Consider the following 24,306-nt stretch of genomic DNA (forward strand, 5'->3'; position numbering starts at 1 on the left):
CAAACCGTGAAGATCGAAGCTTGTGGTTGGCGCATTCAATCCGCTCGCACTTGCTTCGATCAAGTCTTCCAGGCCTAGAAGTCCGTTGGTGAAGTCCGTGCCTTCAATGCGCGAGCTGCCCCAATCCATTGCCTGGCATCGTTTTGGTTTCTGTGTCAAGCATTTAATGCTCATTATAGACGATTTGAAAGTTGGGAGAAAAGTCCAAACTTTTGCACTCTCATTTGATAGTTACTATTCTGCATTCCCCTCCCCCCCCCCCCCCTCCCCTCTTTTGTTCTTAATTCTCTCATACCTCTTTCCATCTCATTCTCTTCGGTCTTCACCACTGATTCTCTGATCCTCCTCTTTCCTGATTCCCTTATCTGTCCGCTACAAGTCCTATTGCGTTGACTTGGGATTCATCCTTCTTCATTCCTCAATTTATTAGAGTCTCATCCGCCTTCATTTTCTTTACTATAAATGATCATCATTCTGTTTTTAATTTTGCTGCTGTTACTTCATACCTTTTATGTTGTTTCTGACTGTTCTTGCTTGGGTTAAGCACGTCGTTGTTAGGTAGATCATAAGGGGGGGGGGGGGGGGGGGGGGGTTACCATTAGGCGTCTAATTCTTGATTTTAGGCCTCTAATCAACCATTGATTAGTGTAGAATAGAGGCATTAAAACTTTGTTGCTATAAAATAGTCACTCACATTTTAAGCAATATTCATAACTACATTTCAAATTAAATACCAGGACTTTACCGTCCAACATTTATGTTTTAAATCGCGATGGTTAAGCCTTCTGAGACTGGATAATCTACTTTTTGGTTGAAAGGAGAATCTTACAAATATAAGCTGTTCGGAATTTAAGGTAAGCTTTACCCAAACACACAAAATCTTGCCAAAGACAAGTGAGTAATCGCAAAAGATAAAAACGACATGAGGCCAATAACAGCATTTGGAAAAAGCCAAATAAAGGAAACAAGCAACCGCCTCCACCATGGGATGAATAAAGCATCGCAACCTACAAGATCCGAAAATGGCATCTGCAACCATTCAACAGAAAGCAAGCTTAGCAATAAATATACCACATATCAGCGCAATAACATGGAATATTAATAACATTTTCCCCCTTAGTTATCAGACTAAAGCAGTTAATGAAACAATGAAGGTTTAAATTAGTCAATATGTCACTAGTGTTAACTAAACATTTAATTTGAGGAGTGCCCCAAAGACTATACCCTTCAACAGAGGGCGAAAAGGAAGGCAGTAGAGTAGGGATTAAAACCATGATTGAGCAAGATAAGTAGTCTAAATTGTCTAATTGAAATGATGTTGTCATTCGAGGATAGCATAGCATCCTTAATACCCCATGATTTCTGCTTAAAAATTGAGTAATTTAAAGTGGGTTACAGGTTTCATGAATTCGGTCATGCAGTATGAAGTCATAGTCTTGTGACATGTGAGCATTGGTTGGAGGAAAGCTGAGATTTTAATATAAAATGTTAAGATGGTGATGTTTTTTATTTCGTTGTCGTAATCCACATGGTTATTGCAGATGTATGGCCACCAGAGGTTGCAAGGAGGTTTAGGGTTGTACAAATTTTCAACTTTCAAATATCAATTCCGGGATCATGCCATGTGCCTATGATGTTGAAAGTTTGAGGAATTTTGAAAAATATTGAAGTTAAAGAATTAAAGTGAAAATCGAGTAAAGGTGAAGGGTGGCTTTCTTTTGGGATTTTCTATTTTAAATATGGCTCTATAACTTAAAGTTATCATCTAAACTCCTTAAATTTTAAGAAATATTGTATCCAGATACTTGGAGATAAACATCATTTAAATCCTAATAGTTAAGTTCAAATAAAATGTACATGATCATCTCCCTATCCTAAGGTACCGGATTCCAGAAGTCAACAACTTTCAAGATAAAGGATATGCATTCTTCAGTCAACAATTAGCATTTCAGCAACCAATAAAGTATTATGCCATTTTTCTAACATAACCATGTGCAAGAAGTATTAGTCATACAAGTAGTATTAGTCATGGAAGCATCAATCTCAAACATTGATCATTTTGCATTTTTGCATAATTCTATTTTCAATTAGTACAGAATTATTAATGCAATTTCTAACAAAATGCAATGATAAGGATCTGGATAATGTAACATGCAAGTAACGATTAATTTTTCCAGAAGCAATCATCATGTAACTTGCATCACTCAACCAGAGACAGAAGAGAAAGAAGGCAATGGAGGGTATGAAAAGGTCAGTTTTTGTTTTTTATGTGGGTGGGGTGGGGGGGTAGAGTAAAATAGGGGGAAAAGAAATCACGTGACAGTGACATGAACTTTGTCTCAGATGACAGATGAGTTAGGTAAAGCAATCATGTAACTGCCATTTGAGATCTCACAATCAATAGTTAACATAGCTCCAAGCCTCCAACAGTGTTAGGGATTAGTTAGTAGCAACAAAAACAAGTTTAAAAGAATAAGGATTTCATTAAAGTTTCTAGCTTCAAGAAAACAAATTAAAGACTTGTTGACACTACAGGAACCTAAAAAAGTTAGCCCAACTTGAATAAAATATTATATATCCATTCCACTCAATCAATGCTCAATCAATTTTAACTTACTCATACTTCTGGAAAGATTAATCAATAATATAAGCCAAGACAAAGTGATCCAAGAGCTATTGTAATTAACGCTAAATGACAAATGATGTCCCACAAAAAACTTAGAATGGAAGAGTGATAAAGATGATGGAGAAGCTAGGGACTATTGAATCCAGTGATTGAATTTAGGCAAGCTACTTTGTTTTCATCTAAATCACTAGTATCTAAAATCCACTATACTCAAACTAAATGCATTAATGAGATTCTATAACATTAAGGTTTCCCGAAAGAAACTGGCTTGAGAATTATTCAATTAGCGTGGTGGAAAAAATTTGTTCAACTGCCTTGAGAATGCAATAAAAATTTCATTTAAACAAGATCTCTTTGTAGAGAAGAACGGTCCATAAGGGTACTAGAGTTTTAACTTAGCTTCCTTCTTATAGTGAAACAAGTATGATGCTAAAAGCATACTAAATAATGAAGAACCAAATAATAGGCACTGCAAGCATACCCCATAAGACCTCTGCCTTGCCATGTTCTTGGTGTGACAGTAAGATTGATCACTGTGCCTTGCCTTATTATAATAACAGGTACTGTGCGGTCTACATTTGACTGAGCCTCAGAAGAAAGTCTTTGGAGCAAATTATCACCTGCTTCCACACTTCCAAACTTCAAAATTTGGTCTCCAAGTTGTAAGCCATCTTCAGCTGCCGGTGATGCATCTGCAATTTCATCAACCATCGCAAAGGGTCTACTGACTAACACATCCACATCCATGGAATCAGGGGAATGTCTCAGAAGAATGTTTTGTGGCGGTGTTGAAGCAACAGCATCTACAGTTGATGAGATTTGAGTATCTGATCCATCACCATTATCTGAGCAGAAAGGCAAACATTCAACATGAAATATTATTACTTATTCTATTTAGAGACTAATCTTGGGTCAAATGGTAGATAGATAAAAAGAATAAATCATCCAATCCTTATGTTCATGCTTCAAGAGTGAAATTTGAAAATTAGACATCTTAACTACAAAATGTCATGTCAAACATCCATGTTTTCTGATATTGTCAGGCTCCAAAGCTGCTTTTCAAGCAGATTTCGGCATCTATGAAGAACAGTGGCTTTGTCCAGAAGTTTTGTTAAACATAAAATAAAATATCAATTACATACAGCAGATTTCATTGAAGAAAGGATTTAAGTTCATTTGGAAGACAGCATGTTGTGCAGAGTACATGAGCTTATAGTACGAGGATTCATCATAGATATCTTCATTAGCATGTCTTGTCTTGTAGATTGGTTATGTGGCATTATTGGAGAAGTGCAAAGCAGGGTGTAAGTATGGATCTACAAAGGGATCAGCAAGTTCTTCCTTTGTGCAGTTTTCCCCCATGTTGGTTTACTTGTTTTAACAGGATTTCTGATCTACCTTCCAAGTACTACAACTCTTCTCTCTCAAAGTATTATTTTGCTTAAAAGTTGGCACTACAAAATGCAATGCAAAACCTTTTTTGAAAGTGGCACATTGCAGGTTCGACACATCTTTACAAAACATATTGCACTACATTAAGATAGGAAGAGGGAGGATCCAACATCCAACTATATAAGGAATAAAACATCATTCTCAAAATATTGGTGCCAAGTGCCATATGCTAAAACCCTGACTTAAGTCCTACTTTAGTTATACACTTAAACACAGAGGTAGTAGGTGTTCATGTAGAACAAATAAACGATATGTATACAAGATAGAATAGCTTAGATTAACTGCTAAAATTAGAGAAGCGAAACCAATTCAGTTTTCAACGAGCAATATAATCACATTGATTGTTTGCCGGTACCTGAACTCTTGAAGGATGTTGATTTATTTCCAACCCTTGCTGCATGCAAAATTTGTATATTTTGATTTATCTTCTCAGTTATCTCATTGTGGTCATTACGCAGCTCTGCACAGATTAGCAAAATTATGGGATATTAAAAGCAGCAGCATCGAAATTGGCAAGGTAAACGCTGATGCCAAATATCCACTATTCCACGATTCCATTTGTATTAAATTTCCCTCACTTCAAGCTATTGTAGTGAATATCAATGTTAACAACACAAGTGTTTAGCTAAAGGATACATATTAAAGTTACCAATAAAAAAAAGATTACATAGAAAGACTACATATATGTTTTCAATGCATATATATATTAAAAGAAAAAATTTAAAACTTCTACTGATAATAGCCTTTTAACATGTTAACAAAATCCATAAATCAAATATTTAGGTAAAAAAAAATTACCCTTGTAACGAGACAATTAAGACCAAGAACTATTGCTAATTGCACCTATTTACCAAGTAAACCGTATCAAAACGAAAATAATGTTTAGAATCGTAAACGATCATGATTGTATGACTATAACCTACCTGCAAGACGACGTCGTTCAGATCGAACAACTGGAATGTCAATATCCGTACGGGGAAAACCCTAGAAAATTAAGAATAAATTTCTGAGAGAGAGAAATGTGGCCAAAACGGAACGAACAGTGGGCAACATTAATCGGAAGAAGGAAAAGAAAACCTCAGAATCTACGAGATTGCCGGAGAGACCAGGAGCGCCGGGTTGAGTGAGGCGGGCGATGATTGAGTTCATCTCGGCCTCGACGGCAGTGCGCTTGTCCATCAGAGACATTGTTTCTGCCTTCACGTTCGTCGCTACCATCCTCGCAACAGCCGATGGACCACAGCTATTGGTGTCAATATGCTTTGTCTTATAGGCCTTGGCCCCTATTTTATAAGGACAAAACATGAGAACAAACGCTTCTATAATTGATAGGACCAACTTTAAAAAAGTATAGCGTTTATTTGGAGGGACTGATACCTAAACTATGAGATTGGAACTGGTTATGTTTGTTGTTCAAAGATTAATAGTAAAATTTTAGTCTTTGTTTTTTAAATTTTAATAATTTAGTACCTTTAAAAACAGGGTTTAAGTTCAAATTACTTCAAACGCATTAAATATAATGTGAGAAATACATGCCACACAAGAAATGTCTCGTTTTTCCATTTGCACTTTATTATGAACGAACGTTACATCTTTAATACAAAACCAATATCCCAAAACACTCACTCTCTTCAAATTTCTCTAAATATCACTCAAACTTCAATTACATTCTTTGCGAAAACCACAACTGCAAACGAATCGGAAGAAGATTTCGCAAGCAACAACCAGAAACAAACGAAAACAGCAACAAAACTAATGTTCATTTAAAATCTTGCAATGTCGCGTTTCGCCTAGTTTCATTTTAATTTTACTGGTTGATTTGCTTCGTTTAGTGGATTAAACTATTGTAAATGATTTTTACAGTACAACTAGGGCTTTAAGTTATAGTTGATTGTTCTTATTGGTTTGGATAGTTTAATTAGATCTCTGTTACTATCTTCAGTACTTATTTTCCATTGAAGAATACTATTCTTGTTGATTGAAAATTGATAATGATTTATTAACTACATGAACATTTTTCGGTTCTGTGGCCTTTGTGATTTTGGTTCTGTGCATGAAGGATTTTCAGTTCGGTGGGTTGTGGCACATTAATTAACTTGATTAAGATATACATGCTTGTGGTTGTTGATGTATTGAATGAGTTTTGTTTAGAACAATTCACATTAGAGACAACTCTTTCATTTTGATAATCCATACTACTGTAATAATATTTTTGTTGATTGAAAGCTGATCATCATTTATTAACCACATGAACATTTTTCAGTTCGGTAGCCTTTTTTATTTTGGTTCTGTGCATGAAGGATTTTCGGTTCGGTGGGTTGTGGCATTTTAATTGACTTGTTTAACATACACATGCTTGTGGTTGTTGATATATTGAATGAGTTTTGTTTAGAACAATTCACATTAGAGACAACTCTATCACTTTGATAATACATACTACTGTAATAGTATTTTTGTTGATTGAAAGTTGATCATCCTTTATTAACCACATGAACATTTTTTGGTTCAGTAGCTTTTTTTATTTTGGTTATGTGCATGAAGGATTTTCGGTTCGGGGTTGTGGCATTTTAACTGACTTGTTTAACATACACATGCTTATGGTTGTTGATGTATTGAATGACTTTTATTTAGGATAATTGATATTAGAGATAACTCTTTCACTTTGATAAACCATACTACTGTAATAATATTCTTGTTGATTGAAAGTTGGTCATCCTTTATTAACCACATGAACATTTTTCGGTTCGGTAGCCTTTTTTATTTTGGTTCTGTGCATGAAGAATTTTTGATTGGGTGGGTTGTGGCATTTTAATTGACTTGTTTAATATACATATGCTTGTGGTTGTTGATATATTGAATGAAATATTGACTAAAACTTTTTATTACATCAAAACACAACAAGAAAATGGCAACAATGAAGAAAATGGCACATCATAACGTAAGCAAATTAAATATATTTATCCACTTTCATTTGAATAATTTCTATTTTATATTATAAATATATCCTCACATTCTGTTTCAAAACTTGCAGAAAACTCACTATTGCAGATGCCAAACAAAAGCAATAGCAACAGTGTACAGGGAAATAAGTCAAGAAAAGAAAGATATTGTGGAAGAAATGGGATTTGGTGGCCTAGCACATGTGCCAGAAATGAATGTCTCTAATATATTGTTGATAGAATTGCTTGATCAGTTTGATGCAGAGAGAGGATGCCTCAAAACTCTATAGGGGACAATATATATAACTTCTCATAAAGTAGCAGCTGCCCTCGGCATAACCAACGGAGGTAATACCTTTTCCACTTACTGTTTATTTTCAGTTCATTGGTGTCTGTAAAATTAAACTGACCATTTTTGTCTTATTTTTGCTATTAAAATATTATAGGGAGTCTTTTTCCTGAAAAGGTTGATTACAACAAGCTGAATCCAGCAGACAAGGAAATATTTGACAGCGTCAAAAATATTTTCTTGGCGACTTTGGCAAGAAATGTGCTGGATATGAGTCTAGAAGAGGAGGAGAACCGGAAAAAATTCAAGAGAACTTTTGTTGTCTTCACACAAAAGTGCATCTTGCTCCCCACGACGGTAAGTGTGGCCTCTCCAATCCACAAGCCACCGATCTTTTATGTGGACAACATTGAGGAATGGGATTGGGCAAAGCATGTTCTCAACTTCTTAATGAAAGGAGTTGAAAACAAGAGAGAGGGGAAGAAATAGTCTGTTGATGGCTGTGTTTTTGTATTAATGTTGATATACTTCCGTGAAACAAAGTTCCCCCGCCCGTTTGCACCTGATGCTCCCCCTACACCATGGATAGCCTATTGGACAAGGGAAATGATCATTGAATGGATTTCATTCGAAAGAACACAACCATTGGTAAATACTCTACTAAAATTCTCTAAAAAATTTGTTTTGAAATGCTTTTAGGTTATAATTAAATTATTTGTCCTACTTGCAATTGTTAGTTTGTTAATTTGAATGTTTCTGCATTAAGAAACATTTTTCTTGATGAATAAATAGTTGTCATGTACTATTCACCATATGAATGTTTTTCAGTTTGGTAGGATTACTTCATTCGGTTCACCAGATTGTTAATTTTTTATTTTGATGATTAAATAATTGACACCTTGTTTATGTTTTAGGGACTTCTGTACAAAAATCAAAAAGAGAAAGAAAAAACAAAAACAAGTAACTTGGACAAAAAAGATAAAGGAAAGAAAATAAAAAAGAAAATTATTGAGACGGATTCTTCTTCAGAAGAGGAAAGACTTTCCGAATCTAAATTCGAAAGCCAGTAAGTTTCATTTTCATATCAATTTCATTTACTTTGTATTTGCTTAAATTTGTTCTTATGCGCTTGTTCTTATGTATTGTAGAGAAGAAGAAATAAAAAAATCACAACAAAGAAAAGAAAACAACCATTGAAGGTTGTTAAAAAACAAACCAAAAAAAATAAAGCATGTGCCTATAGATTCAAAGAGCACAAGTGAATCTGAAAACGAGTAAGTATTGCATAAATTTATGTTAGACGTTTTGTTGATTGCATATATATTTAATTTCGGTTTGGTAAGCTTCTAGGTTTCGGTTTATTAATTTAATTTATTTCGGTTTGGTGGTATCTGTGGGTTTGGTTGACTACATTGTTAGTGTCTTGTCTCCGGTATAAATTCAATGTGTTTATCTATTTTACAGAGAAAATGAAATTGAGAAAACACCCATAACAAAAAGAAGAAAACAATAAGAAAGAGTGGCAAAAACACCAACCCAACCTGACAAGGAATAAGTTTCTCGAATTATATTTTCTTTTATTGATACTTACATTCTAGATTCTTTGATACTTATTTTGTGAACTTTTAGAACTGAGCAATCAAAAGTCAATGCTGCCGAAAAAAGAAAAGAGCATTGGACATGATAAGAGAAAAAAGATCAAAGAAAAGAAATGATGGAGCTCAGTCAGCAAACGTTGCTCCGGATCAGTTTGACTCTCCACAGGCACCAAATGAATTCTCTCAAACATAAGATTCAGTTTATTATTCCCGAATTCTTTTTCTTACTTTGCTTACTTTTGCTACAACCTTTTCTAATTCCTCTAGATTCAATTACTAATATTTTTTTATCTTGCTTAGAGTGCCAACTGTAAATGTGGATAGTGAGCAAGTCTTAGAGACTCAAGGAAGCTCTACACCTTTTGTAAATGCAACGAGCAATACCAGGTAAATTGGTTCACTGCATATTGTATTTTCGGTTCGTTTGTTGCCAAAAAATGAATTTAATGTCATTCTAAACCTCTGCTTTTAATGTTGCTTTCTAATTTTAATTTGTTATTTTTTTATGGAAAAATACCCCGGAAACCCTGGTCAAATATTTTAGAAAAAAGAAAATCTTGGCAAGACAGACTTCTAAAATTCCACAAGTGTAAGTTAAAATTATTTATGTTACTCTTTTAAATTTAGTTAAAAATTTTTGTTTAATTAATCACAAGAAAATTGTGTTTAAATGTCACTAGAGGTACACCTCATTCTGACCTACAAATCGTTGAGTTTCAAGAACCAACTCGTTCTCAACCTTTGAAAATGTGAGTTTTTTAATGTACAAATTCCTATTTTTCAAAACAAATTCTAATTATTCAACATTAACTTTATCCTTGTTTACATTCCTCAGACCTCATCTTGCATTATCTCTTCCAAGTTCAGTTCAGGAAGAGTTGATGAAGGATGACTTCTTCTATGTCCCTCCACAAGAGGAAACACAACAAACTTTCAAAAATGAGTAAGTTAATAAATATTTATTCACCACATGAATCTTGTTCAATATTTACTACTTATAAATGCTTTAATTATGGTTTAGTTGAAACCAGAAATGAATTCAATGTGTTCTTCTCTTTGAACTCTCTTCTACTTATTACAGCTGCTCTCAAGAAGCTGAAATGCAGGGTGTTACAGTATCTCTTACGAGTTCTGTAATTGAAGACTTATTGAAAGATGACTATGTGTATGAAGTTTCTAATGAAGAGTAAGTTTCACATAAAAATTCTTTTTATTAATTTTAATGGTTGTTATTGAACTGTTTTCTATTTAATGCAACAACCCTGCAAAAGAATAACAGCAACAAGCCCAAGAACCACTGGTGCAACAAGAATAAGAGGAAGAAGCACATGTTAATGTGTAAGCATTAAATTCTTTAATAACACTTTTGTTTAATATAATTTCAATTCATTGTAAGTTTGGATTTTGGTTCACTATTTGTTTGGATTTCAGTTCACTGTAATGATTAATTTAATTTCTATTAAATAGCATTGTTAAATATGATAATAGTTTATGATAATTATAAAATGGGGCTGCTACACTTCCATATAACCATATAGGCCCAAGCCCAAATTGCTTCAAGCGCATTAAATGCATAGTAAGAAACACGCGCCACACAAAAATTGTCTCGTTTTCCCTTTTCGCGCTTCATTATGAACGAATGTTACATCTTCAACACGAAACCAATACCCAAAAACACCCACTCTCTTCGAATCTCTCTGAACATCACTCAAACTTCAATCACATTCTTTGTAGAAACCACTACTGTAAAATGAATCGGAAGAAGATTTCGCAAGCAACAACCAGAAACAAACAAAAACAGCAACAAAGACTTCAAAAGGTATGAGAAAACTAATGTTCATTTAAAGTCTTGCAATGTCGCATTTCGCCTAGTTTCATTTTAGTTTTACTGGTTTGATTTGCTTCGTTTAGTGGATTGAACTATTGTGAATGATTTTTACAGTATAACTAAGGTTTTAAGATATAGTTGCTTGTACTTATTGGTATGGATAGTTTAATTAGAGCTCTGTTACTATCTTCAGTAATATTTTCCATTGAAGAACACTATTCTTGTTTATTGAAAATTGATAATGATTTATTAACCACATGAACATTTTTTGGTTCGGTGGCCTTTGTGATTTTGGTTCTATGCCTGAAGGATTTTCGGTTCGGTGGGTTGTGGCACATTAATTAACTTGATTAAGATATACATGCTTGTAATTGTTGATGTATTGAATGATTTTTATTTAGAACAATTCACATTAGAGACAACTCTTTCACTTTGATAATCCATACTACTGTAATAGTATTTTTGTTGATTGAAAGCTGATCATCATTTATTAACCACATGAACATTTTTCAATTCGCTAGCCTTTTTTATTTTGGTTCTGTGCATCGGTTCGGTGGGTTGTGCCATTTTAATTGACTTGTTTAACATACACATGCTGGTGGTTGTTGATGTATTGAATGAGTTTTTTTTAGGATAATTGACATTAGAGACAACTCTTTCACTTTGATAAATGGTGCGGAATTTCTAACCACAAACTAACCGGCAAGTGCATCGGGTCATACCAAGTAATACCTCAGGTGAGTGAGGGTCGATTCCGCGAGAATTGATGGACTAAGGAATAATGGTTGATTAAACTATTTAGTTAGGCAAACAGAAAATGGTGTTGATTGTTTAAAAAGCATAAAATAGGAACTTCAGAGTATCAGAAGATGGGCAATAACTAAGTTGGGAAAACAATATGGAGAAGGCAGTTAAGGCCTCAGAGTTATCTATTTTCTGGATTGACTTTTCTTATTAATTTATTTTAATCATGCAAGATTTAATTCATGGCGAACTATATGTAACTAGACCCTAATTCCTTAGACCTTTCTAGTCTCCTTTAAAATTCATCAACCGCCAATTCCTTGGTTAATTAATTCCAATTAGAGGGTGAAGTTTAATTCTAGTCATTATGCCACAAAAATCCTAATTATCCAAATATAAGAGGATTATATATCAAGTATCCCGTTAAGTCCAGATAATTAGAATTTAGGAGAAATTGTTTTCAAGTTGTTGTCCAAGTAAAGAGCTTTTCCAAGTTATACAAGAACTCAATTAGAAAGAGGGTCATACTTCCGTTCCACCCAATTTCATAAAATAAAGAACGAAAACAATTCTTGAAATATAAATCAAAACATGAATTAAAATAGAAAAATAATAGTACCAATCTATACAATAGACAGAGCTCCTAACCTTAACAGTGGAGGTTTAGTTGCTCATGGAAAAGAGTGGAAACTAGGATTCTTTTAACTGTGAAATTGGAATGAGGTGGAATGAAAATTGGAATAGAATCCCCAGAAGAGAAGTTTCTTTTCTCTTTTATATCTAATCCCTATTAATTTAAAATCTAATTTCTAAAATTAAAATAATATATTTTCCTATTTTAAAATAAAATTTAAATTTAAATCAGAATTAATTAAATGATCTCGCGTAGCCTGTTGGAGAGGAGTGGGGACCACTTGACTTTAATGGATCCGCGCTTAACATGGCAAAGAGTTGCGCCTTACTTGAGTGCTAAAATGGGGCCTAGAAATTGCCCCAGCGTTTTCTGCATTTTTTGCACGTGGTGCATGTCACGCGTACGCGTCAGGTACGCGCACACATCGCTGCACAAATCTCCAAATCACGCGCACGCGTCAGGTACGCGCACGCGTCGCTTCTCGATGGTCATCTCCTTTAATTCATGTGCTCCTTCCATTTGTGCAAGCTTCCTCTCCATCAAATCCAGCTAAATGCTACCAAAAATAAACAGAATTGCACGAGACTCAAAGTAGCATCCAGAGTGGCTAAAAGATAATAAATTCTTGATTAAACTCAACAAATTAAATGCAAATTCACTAGGAAAAGATAAGAAAGATGCTCCGCATCACAACACCAAACTTGAATTGTTGCTTGTTCTCAAGCAACCAAACTAATATAGGCTTAGGATGTGAATTTAAATGAAAATGAGAGTTTGATTATGCTCATGTCTCTTCTTATAGTGGGGTTTACAACTGCAATCCTGAATAGTTTTGCCATCTTACTCTCCTTTGAATCAAAAGAATGTTATTGTCATCTGGAATTAGAATCCGGATAATATTATGAATTCTTTAGTCTTTATACTCCAGTTTAATCCTTGAACACAGCAAAATTTACTTTAATTCTCTTTTCTTTGGTGCTTTGCACCTTGAGCCTAGCCGTGACTTTAAATGTTTTGTCTCAAGCTTCACTTGACACAAAAACACGACAAGCACTTAATTGGGGAACTCTCTTTAAGTTTTGAATTTTCTTTCAGCTACTCCCAGACAGTGGTGCTCAAAGCCTTTGGCATACTCTACTAAATGCACTTGGTCTCGACTCTAAGTGTTCTGTCTCAAGGATTATTTGACACACTCACACCACAAGCATATGGCTAGGGAAACAACTCTTTGAGCTTTTAATCATGTCTGACCTCCCTAGTCATTGATGCTCAGAGCCTTGGACCTTGCTTTTATATATATATATATATATATATATATATATATATATATATATATATATTGTTTTTTCTTTCTTTTTTTGCTGTTTTCTTCTGCTTCAAGGATTAAACTTTTGTAAATATCAGAGAAGTCATAATAGTTCTCTAAATTCCTGTTCCCTATACATCAACATCCTTTGATTCAAATTCAACTATGCACTGTTCATATCATGCATTCAGAATTACAAATAATATCACCACATTTAAGTAAATAAGACTACTCTTAAAATTAAACTCAATTTCTCAAGCACTACATGTTTTCTTCTTTCTTTTTGATTTCAAGCTCAGTGGGCAATACATGAGACACCTTTCAACATTAAAGCAAATCAAATAAAAAAATAGACAGTAAATTAAATTAGACCCTAGGAATTGAAGATATAACTGATCATCCAATAACAAAATAAACAGAAAAATGGGAATATAACATAGTAAGAACGGGAGGAAATATAGAATTAAAGGAACTCAACCACCTCAGTTATCCTAGTGGCCATCTCATTCCTCCATGAAGAACATTCATCACCCTTTGGTGCTAAACAGAAAAGCCATAAACGAGGCGTCAACACCAAACTTAAAAATTTGCTTGTCCTCAAGCTAAGAAGAACTGAAAACAGAGAGGGACATAAAAATAATTAGTATGATAAAATAAGTATAAAAGGATAAAAAAACAAGAGGGAATAAAGATTTGGGAGAGAGAGAGAATGAAAACAGGGCAGCACGCTGGGTAAGTGATGCTGTGCGAGCGACGCGTAAGCGTCTAGGACGCGTCCGCGTGCCGCGTCCGCGTACGTGTTGAATTTATAACCAACAAACTAACCGACAATTCGTACCAAGTAGTACCTCAAGTGAATGAGGGTCGATCCCACGAGGATTGATGGACTAAGCAATAATGGTTAAGTGATTTACTTAGATGGACAAATAGAAAATGGTGTTTGAGCGTTCAAAAAGCATTAAACTAGAAACTCAGAATATCAGAAGACAGGTAATAAATAAGTTGGGAAAACAATATGGAGAAGGTAGTTAAGGCTTCATAGTTATCTATTTTCCGAATTGACTTTTCTTATTAATTTATTTTAATCGTGCAAGATTTAATTCATGGAAAACTATATGTGACTAGACCCTAATTCCTTAGACCTTTCTAGTCTCCTATAACTTTCATCAACCGCCAATTCCTTGGTCAATTAATTTCAATTAGAGGGTAAAGCTCAATTCTAGTTATATGCCACAGAAATCCTAATTATCCAATTATAAGAGGATTATATGTCACGTATCCCGTTAAATCCAAATATGTTTTCAAGCTGTTGTTCAAGTAAAGAGCTTTTTCAAGTTATACAAGAACTCAATTAGAAAGAGGGTCATACTTCTGTTACACCCAATTTCATAAAATAAAGAACAAAAATAATTCTTGAATTATATGAATCAAAACATGAATTAAAATAGACAAAAACAATAGAATCAATCCATACAATAGACAGAGAGGGTGAAAAGAACAAGAGGGAATAAAGATTCGGGAAAGAGAGAGAATAAAAATAGGGTGACGCGCTGAGTAAGTGATGTGGCGCGATCGACGCGTACGCGTACAGCATGCGTACGCGTGGGTCGCATAAAGTTCAAGCGACACCTAAGCATCTGGGATGCGTTCGCGTGGATGGGGACAAAGTGAATATGACGCGCATGCGTCATGGATGCATACGGGTGATGAGGATTGTGCGTTTAGCACAATTCCATCCCTAAGCCATCACAACTTGCTGGCCAAATACCTATTTACGCCAATTTCCAGGGCGACGCGTACGCGTCAGGGACGCTTTCGCGTGCATCGCCGACGCGTACGTGTCTGGTACGCGTATGCGTGGGTGAGCTGGTGCGTGATGCATAGTTCCTGCACAACTCCAGCGCAACTTTCGGCCTTCTTCTTCTCTTCTTCTTCTTTTCTTTTTTTTAGAGTGTTCAGTTCCTGTTCCAAAATAGCTGCATGATCAGGACACACGTAAAACGAAAGAAAAAGAGTAAAAACTCAATAGAAATCAAATAAATAACAAAACTACTACCACAAAAAATAACTAAGGATACAAAATTATCGGGTTACCTCCGACAAACACTTCTTTAACGTCACTAGCTTGATCGTCAATTCTGCTAATTCAGCAGATGAGTAGACCTCTGACAATCGATCTCGTCTCCAAGATAGTGCTTCAACCTCTGGCCATTCACTATAAATTTTCTGTCAGAATTCTCTTACTGTATTTCCACATGACCATATGGTGAAGCTCTAGTAACCACAAACGGTCCTGACCACCGGGATTTCAGCTTCCCGGGAAAGAATTTGAGCTTTGAATTATACAGAAGCACTCTTTGTCCTGACTCAAAGACTCTGATGGCAATCTTTTTATCATGCAATAACTTGGTTCTCTCCTTATAGAGCTTGGCATTCTCATAGGCTGAATATCTGAATTCATCAAGCTCATTCAACTGAAGCATTCGCTTAATTCCTGCAGCTTCTGAATCAAGATTCAGATACCTGATTGCCCAGTAAGCTTTATGCTCGAGCTCAATTTGCAAGTGATAGGCTTTGGCACAGACCAACTGATAAGGGGACATGCCAATGGGAGTCTTGTAAGCTATCCGGTATGCCTAGAGAGCATCATCAAGCTTCCAAGACCAGTCCTTTCTTGAAACACGGACGATCTTCTCTAGAATCCTCTTGAGTTCCCTGTTGGAAACTTCAACCTGTCCACTTGTCTGAGGGTGATAGGGGGTTGCCACTTTATGACGGACTCTATATCTCTACAGAAGAGAGTCCAGCTGTCGGTTATAAAAGTGGCTTCCTCCATCACTAATGAGTGTCCTTGGGACACCAAACCGGCTAAAGATATATCTTTGAAGAAAGCTCATTACCACCTTGGCATCATTGGTAGCCACAGCTTCCACCCACTTGGACACATAGTCAACCGCCACTAGAATATAGTTGTTTGAATGTGAGGGTGGGAAAGGTCCCATGAAATCAATACCCCACACATCAAAAAACTCAACCTCGAGATCCCCTACTGTGGCATTTCATGGTTGGCAGGGAGATTCGTGGCTTTTTCACATCTGTCACAGTGCTTCACAAATGCTCTTGAGTCTCTGAAGAGAGTCGGCCAGTAAAACCCGCTCTGAAGGACCTTTGTAGCTGTCCTTTCACCACCAAAGTGGCCTCCATAATTAGAGCCATGATAGTGCCAAAGAATCTACTGCTTTTCCTCATCCGGGACGCATCTCCGGATTATACCATCTGAGCACCTTTTAAAAAGGTACGGTTCCTCCCAAATGTAGTACTTTGCATCAGTTAATAGCTTCTTTACTTGTTGCCTACTGTACTCCTTGGGAATAAAACTCATAGCTTTGTAATTTGCAATGTCTGCAAACCATGGAGCCTGTTGAATGAGGAACAATTGCTCATCAGGAAACGTCTCAATCATAGCTGTGGGTAGTTGTACTCCTACATCAGGCTCAATTCTGGAGAGATGGTCAGCTACCTGATTTTCTGACTCTTTCCTGTCTTTTATCTCAATATCAAACTCATGAAGGAGCAACACTGATAAATCACTATTTTATGGTTTATATTGTATTTAATTGAGTGGTTTTATCAAGCTTTTCACCCACTTATTCATAGAATTTGCATGATTTTACAATTCCTTCCTAGTTTAGTTCTATGATTGAAAACATGCTTCTTTGGTCTTAATTTAGCTAATCTTAATCCTCTCTTATTACCATTCGATGCCTTGATTTATGTGTTAAGTGTTTTAGGCTTCATAGGGCAGGAATAGCTTAGAGAATGAAGAGGAAGCGTGCAAAAATGGAAGGAACACAAGGAATTGAGGAGATGACCAGCGAGAAGTCACGTGGTCGCATGGCTCACGCGACCACGCGAAATGGAAGAAATTAGAGTGACGCGTTCGCGTGCCTAACGCGACCACACGGATTGGAAGCTGCATGAACGACGCGAATGCGTGGACGACGCACACACGTGGTACGGAAAATGCTGAGTGACGCGATCGCGTGGACGACTGACGTGCGCGATCTGCAGAATTACAAAAGTCGCTGGCAGAGATTCTGGGCCGCATTTCAACCTAATTTTCGGCCCAAAAACACAGAATAAAGTCAGGAAACATGCAAAGACTCAGTAGATGACTAGACATTCAATCATTACTCACAATTTTAGGTTGTAGATGTAGTTTTTAGAGAGAGAGGTTCTCTTCTCTCTTTTAGGATTTAGGATTCGGATTTCTATTAGGATTAGGATTGTTTCTTCATACCAGGTTCAATAATTTATGTTTCTCTTCTATTTTTGTTTATTCTGAAACTTTTATTTGTATTTGATTTATGTTGCCCAATTGGTTTATGAACTTTTCCATGTTTGAATTGACATCTCCATGTAATTTGAGGTATTCCAGATATTTATGATTTTAATTTAGTTTTCTATATTCTTGGCTCTGGTTGATTAATTGGTGACTCTTGAGTTATCAAATTCATCGTGATTGATAATTGCTATTTTTGCTAATTGAATTGAATTCCAATAACTCTAGTCCTTTCTTAGGAATTGACTAGGACCTGAGGATCAAACTAATTAGTCCACTTGACTTTCCTTTGCTTTAGTAAAAGGTTAACTAAGTAGGATTAAAACTCAATTCTCATCACCATCGATAAGGATAACTAGGATAGGACTTCCAATTTCTCATATCTTCCCAAGAGTTTATTTTACAGTTATTTATTTATTTTACCTGTCAATTAACATACTTCTTCCTTACTTTCAAAACCCCCAATTTACAAGAATCATAACCAATAATAAGAACATACCTCCCTATAATTCTTTGGGAAGACGACCTGAGGTTTGAATACTTCGGTTATCAATTTATTTAGGGGTTTGTTACTTGTGACAACCAAATGTTTGTACGAAGAGATTTTCTATTGGTTTAGAATCTATACTCACAACGCGACTATATTTTTACAAAATTCTTTACAAGCAAAAATCCTAACGTCAAACACCCATCTGATTAATCTTGGTTTAGAGTCCTGATTGGTTAAAAGGTACTTCAAAGCAGCATGATCAGTATAAATAATAACCTTAGAACCAATTAAATAGGACCTAAACTTATCAACAGCATACACTATAGCTAATAATTCTTTTTCTGTAATTGTGTAATTCTTTTGGGCATCATTTAACACACGGCTAGCATAGTAAATGACATGTATAAGCTTACCATGCCTCTATCCTAAAACAACTCCTATAGCAAAGTCACTAGCATCACACATCAATTCAAATGGCAAATCCCAGTTAGGGGGAGTTATAATGGGAGCAGAGGTAAGGTTTGCTTTCAGAGTTTCAAAAGCATGCAGGCAATCAGAATAAAAAACAAAAGGAACATCAACAACCAACAGGTTGCTCAATGGTTTAGCAATTTTAGAAAAGTCCTTTATAAATCTCCTATAAAATCCTGCATGATCCAAGAAACTCCTGACTGCCTTAACATTAGCTGATGGTGGTAATTTTTCAATTACCTCTACCTTTTCTCTGTCAACCTCAATCCCTTTACTTGAAATCTAGTGTCCAAGAACAATGCCTTCTGTAACCATAAAATGACATTTTTCCCAATTTAAAACAAGGTTTGATTCTTGACACCATTTCAAAACAAGATATAAATACTTAAGGCAGGATTCAAAAGAATTACCAAAAATAGAAAAATCATCCATAAATACCTCAATGAACTTTTCAACCATATCAAAAAAAATTGAAAGCATACACCTCTAAAAAGTTGCTGGAGCATTACAGAGTCCAAACGACATTCTCTTGTAGGCAAATACTCCAAAGGGACATGTGAATACTGTCTTCTCTTGATCTTAAGGGTCCACTGCAATTTGATTATATTCAGAATATCCATCTAGAAAACAATAAAAAGCATGACCAGCTAACCTCTCAAGCATTTGATCAATGAAAGGCAGGGGGAAGTGATCCTTCCTTGTAGCAGTGTTGAGCCTCCTGTAGTCTATACACATTTTCCATCCTGTGATTGTCCTTGTAGGAATAAGCTCATTCTTTTCATTCTTGATCACTGTCATCCTTCCTTTCTTGGGAACTACCTACACAGGACTTACCCAAGGACTGTCAGAAATAGGGTAAATAATACCTGCTTCCCATAATTTCATTACCTCTTTTTGGACCACCTTTTTCATAGTTGGATTGAGTCTCCTTTGTGGTTGCACAACTAGTTTAGCATCATCTTCAAGAAGGATCTTGTGCATACACTTTGTTGGACTAATCCCCTTCAAATCACCAATGGTCCACCCAGGAGCTGTTTTATGGCTCTTAAGCACTGAAATAAGCACCTCTTCCTCTTCAAGCTTTAGGGAAGACCTAATAATCACCAGATAGGAATCATTTTCACCCAAGAATACATATTTCTGAGATGGAGGTAAAGGTTTAAGCTCAAGCTTGGGGGCTTCCTTCTCTGTTTTAGGCGTGTGAACCATAGCCTTCTAGGGTGGTGAATCATCAACTTCCACTAATTCATACTCAGAAATAGGATCCAGAATGCCATCAAGTACCTCAGCTTTCAGTATCTCTTGAACAAGTGGTTCAATAACATCTATTTTTATACACCTTTTAGAATCATTAGGGTGCTTGAGGGCTTCAAACACATTGAGGACCACCTGCTCTTCATTGATCCTCAGGGTTAATTTACCCTTTTGCACATCAATCAGAGCTCTACCTGTAGCTAAAAAGGGTCTAACAAGTATAATAGAGGATTTTGCCTCCTCTTCCATGTCTAATATAACAAAATCAACAGGAAAAACAAATGGTCCTACTTTAACAAGTAAATCCTCAATAACACCCACAGGTAATTTAATAGAAAGATCAGCATGTTGAAGAGAAATACAGTGGGTTTTACCTCCTCAATTTGAAGCTTTTTCATCACTGAAAGTGGCATTAGATTGATGCTAGCTCCAAGATCACATAAAGCTCTCTGAATTGTGACATCTCCAATGGTGCAAGGAATTACAAAGCTCCCTGGATCTGGCATCTTCTCCCGAAGGTTGTGTTAAATAATGGCACTGCATTCTTTGCTTAACACCACTGTTTCTTGTTCCTTCCAATTCCTCTTGTGGGTTGATGAGCGGATAATTTATACGCTTTTTGGCATTGTTATTATATAGTTTTTAGTATGTTTTATTCAATTTTAGTATATTTTTATTAGTTTTTAAGTAAAATTCACATTTCTGGACTTTACTATGAATTTGTGTGTTTTTCTGTGATTTCAGGTATTTTCTAGCTGAAATTGAGGGACCTGAGCAAAAATCTGATTTAGAGGCTGAAAAAGGAATGTTGATGTTGTTGGATTCTGACCTCTCTGCACTCGAAATGGATTTTTTGGAGCTACAGAAGTCCAAATGGTGCGCTCTAAATTGTGTTGAAAAGTAGACATCCAAGGGTTTCCAAAAATATATAATAGTCCATACTTTTCCCGAGTTTAGACGATGCAAACGGGCGTTCAACGCCAGCTTTCTACCCTATTCTGGCGTTAAACACCAGAAACAAGTTGCAAGCTAGAGTCAAACGCCAGAAACAAGTTACAAACTGGCATTTAAATCCAAGAGAAGTCTCTACACGTGAAAGCTTCAATGCTCAACCCAAGCACACACCAAGTGGGCCCGAAAGTGGATTTCTGCATCATTTACTTATTTCTGTAACCCTTGTAACTAGTTTAGTATAAATAGAACTTTTTACTATTGTATTAAGGGTCTTTTTCCCTATTTTCGAATTCATATGGCATTTGGGGAGGCTGGCCATTCGGCCATGCCTAGACCTTGTTCTTATGTATTTTCAACGGTGGAGTTTCTACACACTATAGATTAAAGTATGGAGCTCTGCTGTTCCTCGAGTATTAATGCAAAGTACTATTGTTCTTCTATTCAATTCATGCTTATTCTTATTCTAAGATATTCATTCGCACACAAGAACATGATAAATTTGATAATTATGTGACACTCATCACCATTCTCACTTATGAACGCGTGATTGACAACCACTTCCGTTCTACATGAAAACAAGCTTGAATATTTATCTCTTGGGTTTCTAATCAACGATTCACATCGACTACCCTCTGACAATGGAGCATCTGAATCCGAGATTAGAATCTTCGTGGTATAGGCTAGAATTCATTGGCAGCATTCCTGTGATACAGAAAGTCTAAACCTTGTCTGTGGTATTCCGAGTAGGATCTAGGATAGGATGACTATGACGAGCTTCAAACTCGCGACTGTAGGGTGTAGTGATAGACGCAAAAGGATAGTAAATCCTATTCCTACACAATAGAGAACCAACAGCTAATTATCCATACGATATCTGTGCATGGTATTTTTAATCCAAGACGAGAAATCCGACATTTGATTAGCCGTATAGAAACCGTAGAGGACCATTTTCATTGAGAGGACGGGAAGTAGCCATTGACAACAGTGACACCCAACATACAGCTTGCCATAAAAAGGAGTATGAAGGATTGGATGAAGGCAATAGGAAAGCAGAGATTCAGAAGGAACAACGCATCTCCACACGCTTATCTGAAATTCCCACCAATGAATTACATAAGTATCTCTATCTTTATTTTATGTTTTATTTATCTTTTAATTATCAAAACTCCATAACCATTTGAATCCGCCTGACTAAAATTTACAAGATGACCATAGCTTGCTTCAAGCCAACAATCTCCGCGGGATGGATCCTTACTCATGTAAGGTTTATTACTTGGACGACCCAGTGCACTTGCTGGTTAGTTGTGCGAAGTTGTGAAAAAGAGTTGAGATTACAATTGTGCGTACCAAGTTGTTGGCGCCAGTGAGATCACAATTTCGTGCACCATATTTTTGGCACCGTTGTTGGGGATTGTTCGAGTTTGGACAACTGACGGTTCATCTTGTTGCTTATATTAGGTAATTTTCTTCTTGTTTCAATCTTTATTTTATTTTCAAAAAGTTTTCAAAAATCTTTCAAAAATTTTTCTTCTTTTTCGTTTTTCTAAAAATAATTTTCGAAAAAATCCAAAAAAATATATTTTATAAAATCATAAAAACAAAAATATTTTGTGTTTCTTGTTTTGAGTTAGTTTCAATTTTTAAGTTTGGTGTCAATTGCATGCTTTAATTTTCTAAATTTTTTTTTGAAAATCCATGCATTGCATTCTTCATGATCTTCAAGTTGTTCTTCATAAGTCTTCTTGTTTGATCTTCATATTTTCTTGTTTTGTGTCTTTTGTTGTTTTTCATATGCATTTTTGAATTCATAGTATCTAAACATTAAAAATTTCTAACTTTGGTGTCTTGCATGTTTTTCTTTTCTTGAAAATTTTTCAAAAATAAGTTCTTGATGTTCATCATGATCTTCAAAGTGTTCTTGGTGTTCATCATGACATTCATAGTGTTCTTGCATGCATCATTTGTTTTAATCCAAAATTTTTATGTGTTGAGTCATTTTGTGGTTTTTCTCTCTCATCATTAAAAGTTCAAAAATCAAAAAAATATCTTTCCCTTATTTCTCTCATAAATTTTGAAATTTTGGGTTGACTTAGTCAAAAATTTTAAAAAAAAAGTTGTTTCTTATTAGTCAAGTCAAGATTTCAATTTCAAAAATCCTATCTTTTCAAAATCTTTTTCAAAAATCAAATCTTTTTCATTTTTTTATTTATTATTTTCGAAAATTAAAAAAAAATTTGATTTTCAAAATCTTTTTCTTAATTTTATTTCATAATTTTCGAAAACTTTACTAACAATTAATGTGATTGATTCAAAAATTTGAAGTTTGTTATTTTCTTGTTAAGAAAGGTTGATGAGCGGATAATTTATACGCTTTTTGGCATTATTTTTAGGTAATTTTTAGTATGATCTAGTTACTTTTAGGGATGCTTTTATTAGTTTTTATGCTAAATTTACATTTCTGGACATTATTATGAGTTTGTGTGTTTTTCTGTGATTTCAGGTATGTTCTGGCTGAAATTGAGGGACCTGAGCAAAACTCTGATAAGAGGCTGACAAAGGACTGATGATGCTGTTGGAATCTGACCTCCCTGCACTCGAAATGGATTTTTTGGAGCTACAGAACTCCAAATGGCGCGCTCTCAACGGCGTTGGAAATTAGACATTCAGAGCTTTCCAGAAATATATAATAGTCCATACTTTATTCGTAATTAAACGACGTAAACTGGCGCTCAACGCCAGTTCCATGCTGCATTCTGGAGTCAAACGCCAGAAACACGTCACGAACCAGAGTTGAACGCCCAAAACACGTTACAACTTGGCGTTCAACTCCAAGAGAAGCCTCAGTTTGTGGATAGATCAAGCTCAGCCCAAGCACACACCAAGTGGGCCCCGGAAGTGGATTTATGCATCAATTACTTACTTCTGTAAACCCTAGTCATCTGTCGGTTCTCAATCAGGTTGGAATAGAATCCAGTGATTCTTTTGCGTCTGTCACTAACGCCCAGCCTTCAGGAGTTTGAAGCTTGTCACGGTCATTCAATCATTGAATCCTACTCAAAATACCACAGACAAGGTTTAGACCTTCCAGATTCTCTTGAATGCCGCCATCAATTCTAGCTTATACCACGAAGATTCCGATTTAAGGGATCCAAGAGATATCCACTTAATCTAAGGTAGAACGGAGGTGGTTGTCAGGCACACGTTCATAGGTGAGAATGATGATGAGTGTCACGGATCATCACATTCATCAAGTTGAGGAATAAGTGATATCTTAGAACAAGAATAAGCCGAATTGAATAGAAGAACAATAGTAATTGCATTAATACTTGAGGTACAGCAGAGCTCCACACCTTAATCTATGGTGTGTAGAAACTCCTCC

At 35.6% G+C, this 24,306-nt stretch overlaps 2 protein-coding genes across 2 annotated transcripts; both read right to left on the reverse strand.

The window, feature by feature from the left end:
- Nucleotides 1–705: 705 nt before the first annotated feature.
- On the reverse strand, nt 706–5,434 carry LOC130966036 (probable 26S proteasome regulatory subunit p27). The gene is made up of 5 exons (XM_057890791.1): nt 5,156–5,434; nt 5,002–5,062; nt 4,434–4,538; nt 3,108–3,471; nt 706–1,029 (listed from the first exon to the last, which is right to left on the reverse strand). The coding sequence occupies exons 1-5, from the start codon at nt 5,381–5,383 to the stop codon at nt 1,008–1,010; spliced, it is 780 nt and encodes a 259-aa protein (XP_057746774.1). The 5' UTR covers nt 5,384–5,434; the 3' UTR covers nt 706–1,007.
- Nucleotides 5,435–15,656: 10,222 nt separating this feature from the next.
- LOC130966294 (uncharacterized) lies at nt 15,657–16,418 on the reverse strand. Its single transcript, XM_057891079.1, has 2 exons — nt 16,317–16,418; nt 15,657–16,052 (listed from the first exon to the last, which is right to left on the reverse strand). The coding sequence occupies exons 1-2, from the start codon at nt 16,416–16,418 to the stop codon at nt 15,657–15,659; spliced, it is 498 nt and encodes a 165-aa protein (XP_057747062.1).
- Between the last annotated feature and the right edge of the window lie 7,888 nt (nt 16,419–24,306).

Source organism: Arachis stenosperma, chromosome 3, assembly GCF_014773155.1.
Source record: "Arachis stenosperma cultivar V10309 chromosome 3, arast.V10309.gnm1.PFL2, whole genome shotgun sequence".
Lineage (NCBI taxonomy): Eukaryota > Viridiplantae > Streptophyta > Magnoliopsida > Fabales > Fabaceae > Arachis > Arachis stenosperma.

Bases quoted from the DNA above. Each gene is read 5' to 3' on its own strand.
- LOC130966036 (XM_057890791.1), bottom strand. From the start codon at position 5,383: ATGTTTTGTCCTTATAAAATAGGGGCCAAGGCCTATAAGACAAAGCAT. The intron at 4,539-5,001 runs GTAGGTTATAGT...TAATCTGTGCAG, and splicing joins TGAACGACGTCGTCTTGCAG to AGCTGCGTAATGACCACAAT. The intron at 3,472-4,433 runs GTACCGGCAAAC...CTTTCTGCTCAG, and splicing joins AACATCCTTCAAGAGTTCAG to ATAATGGTGATGGATCAGAT.
- LOC130966294 (XM_057891079.1), bottom strand. From the start codon at position 16,418: ATGGGACCTTTCCCACCCTCACATTCAAACAACTATATTCTAGTGGCG. The intron at 16,053-16,316 runs GTAATGAGCTTT...GATGCTCTCTAG, and splicing joins CTACCAATGATGCCAAGGTG to GCATACCGGATAGCTTACAA.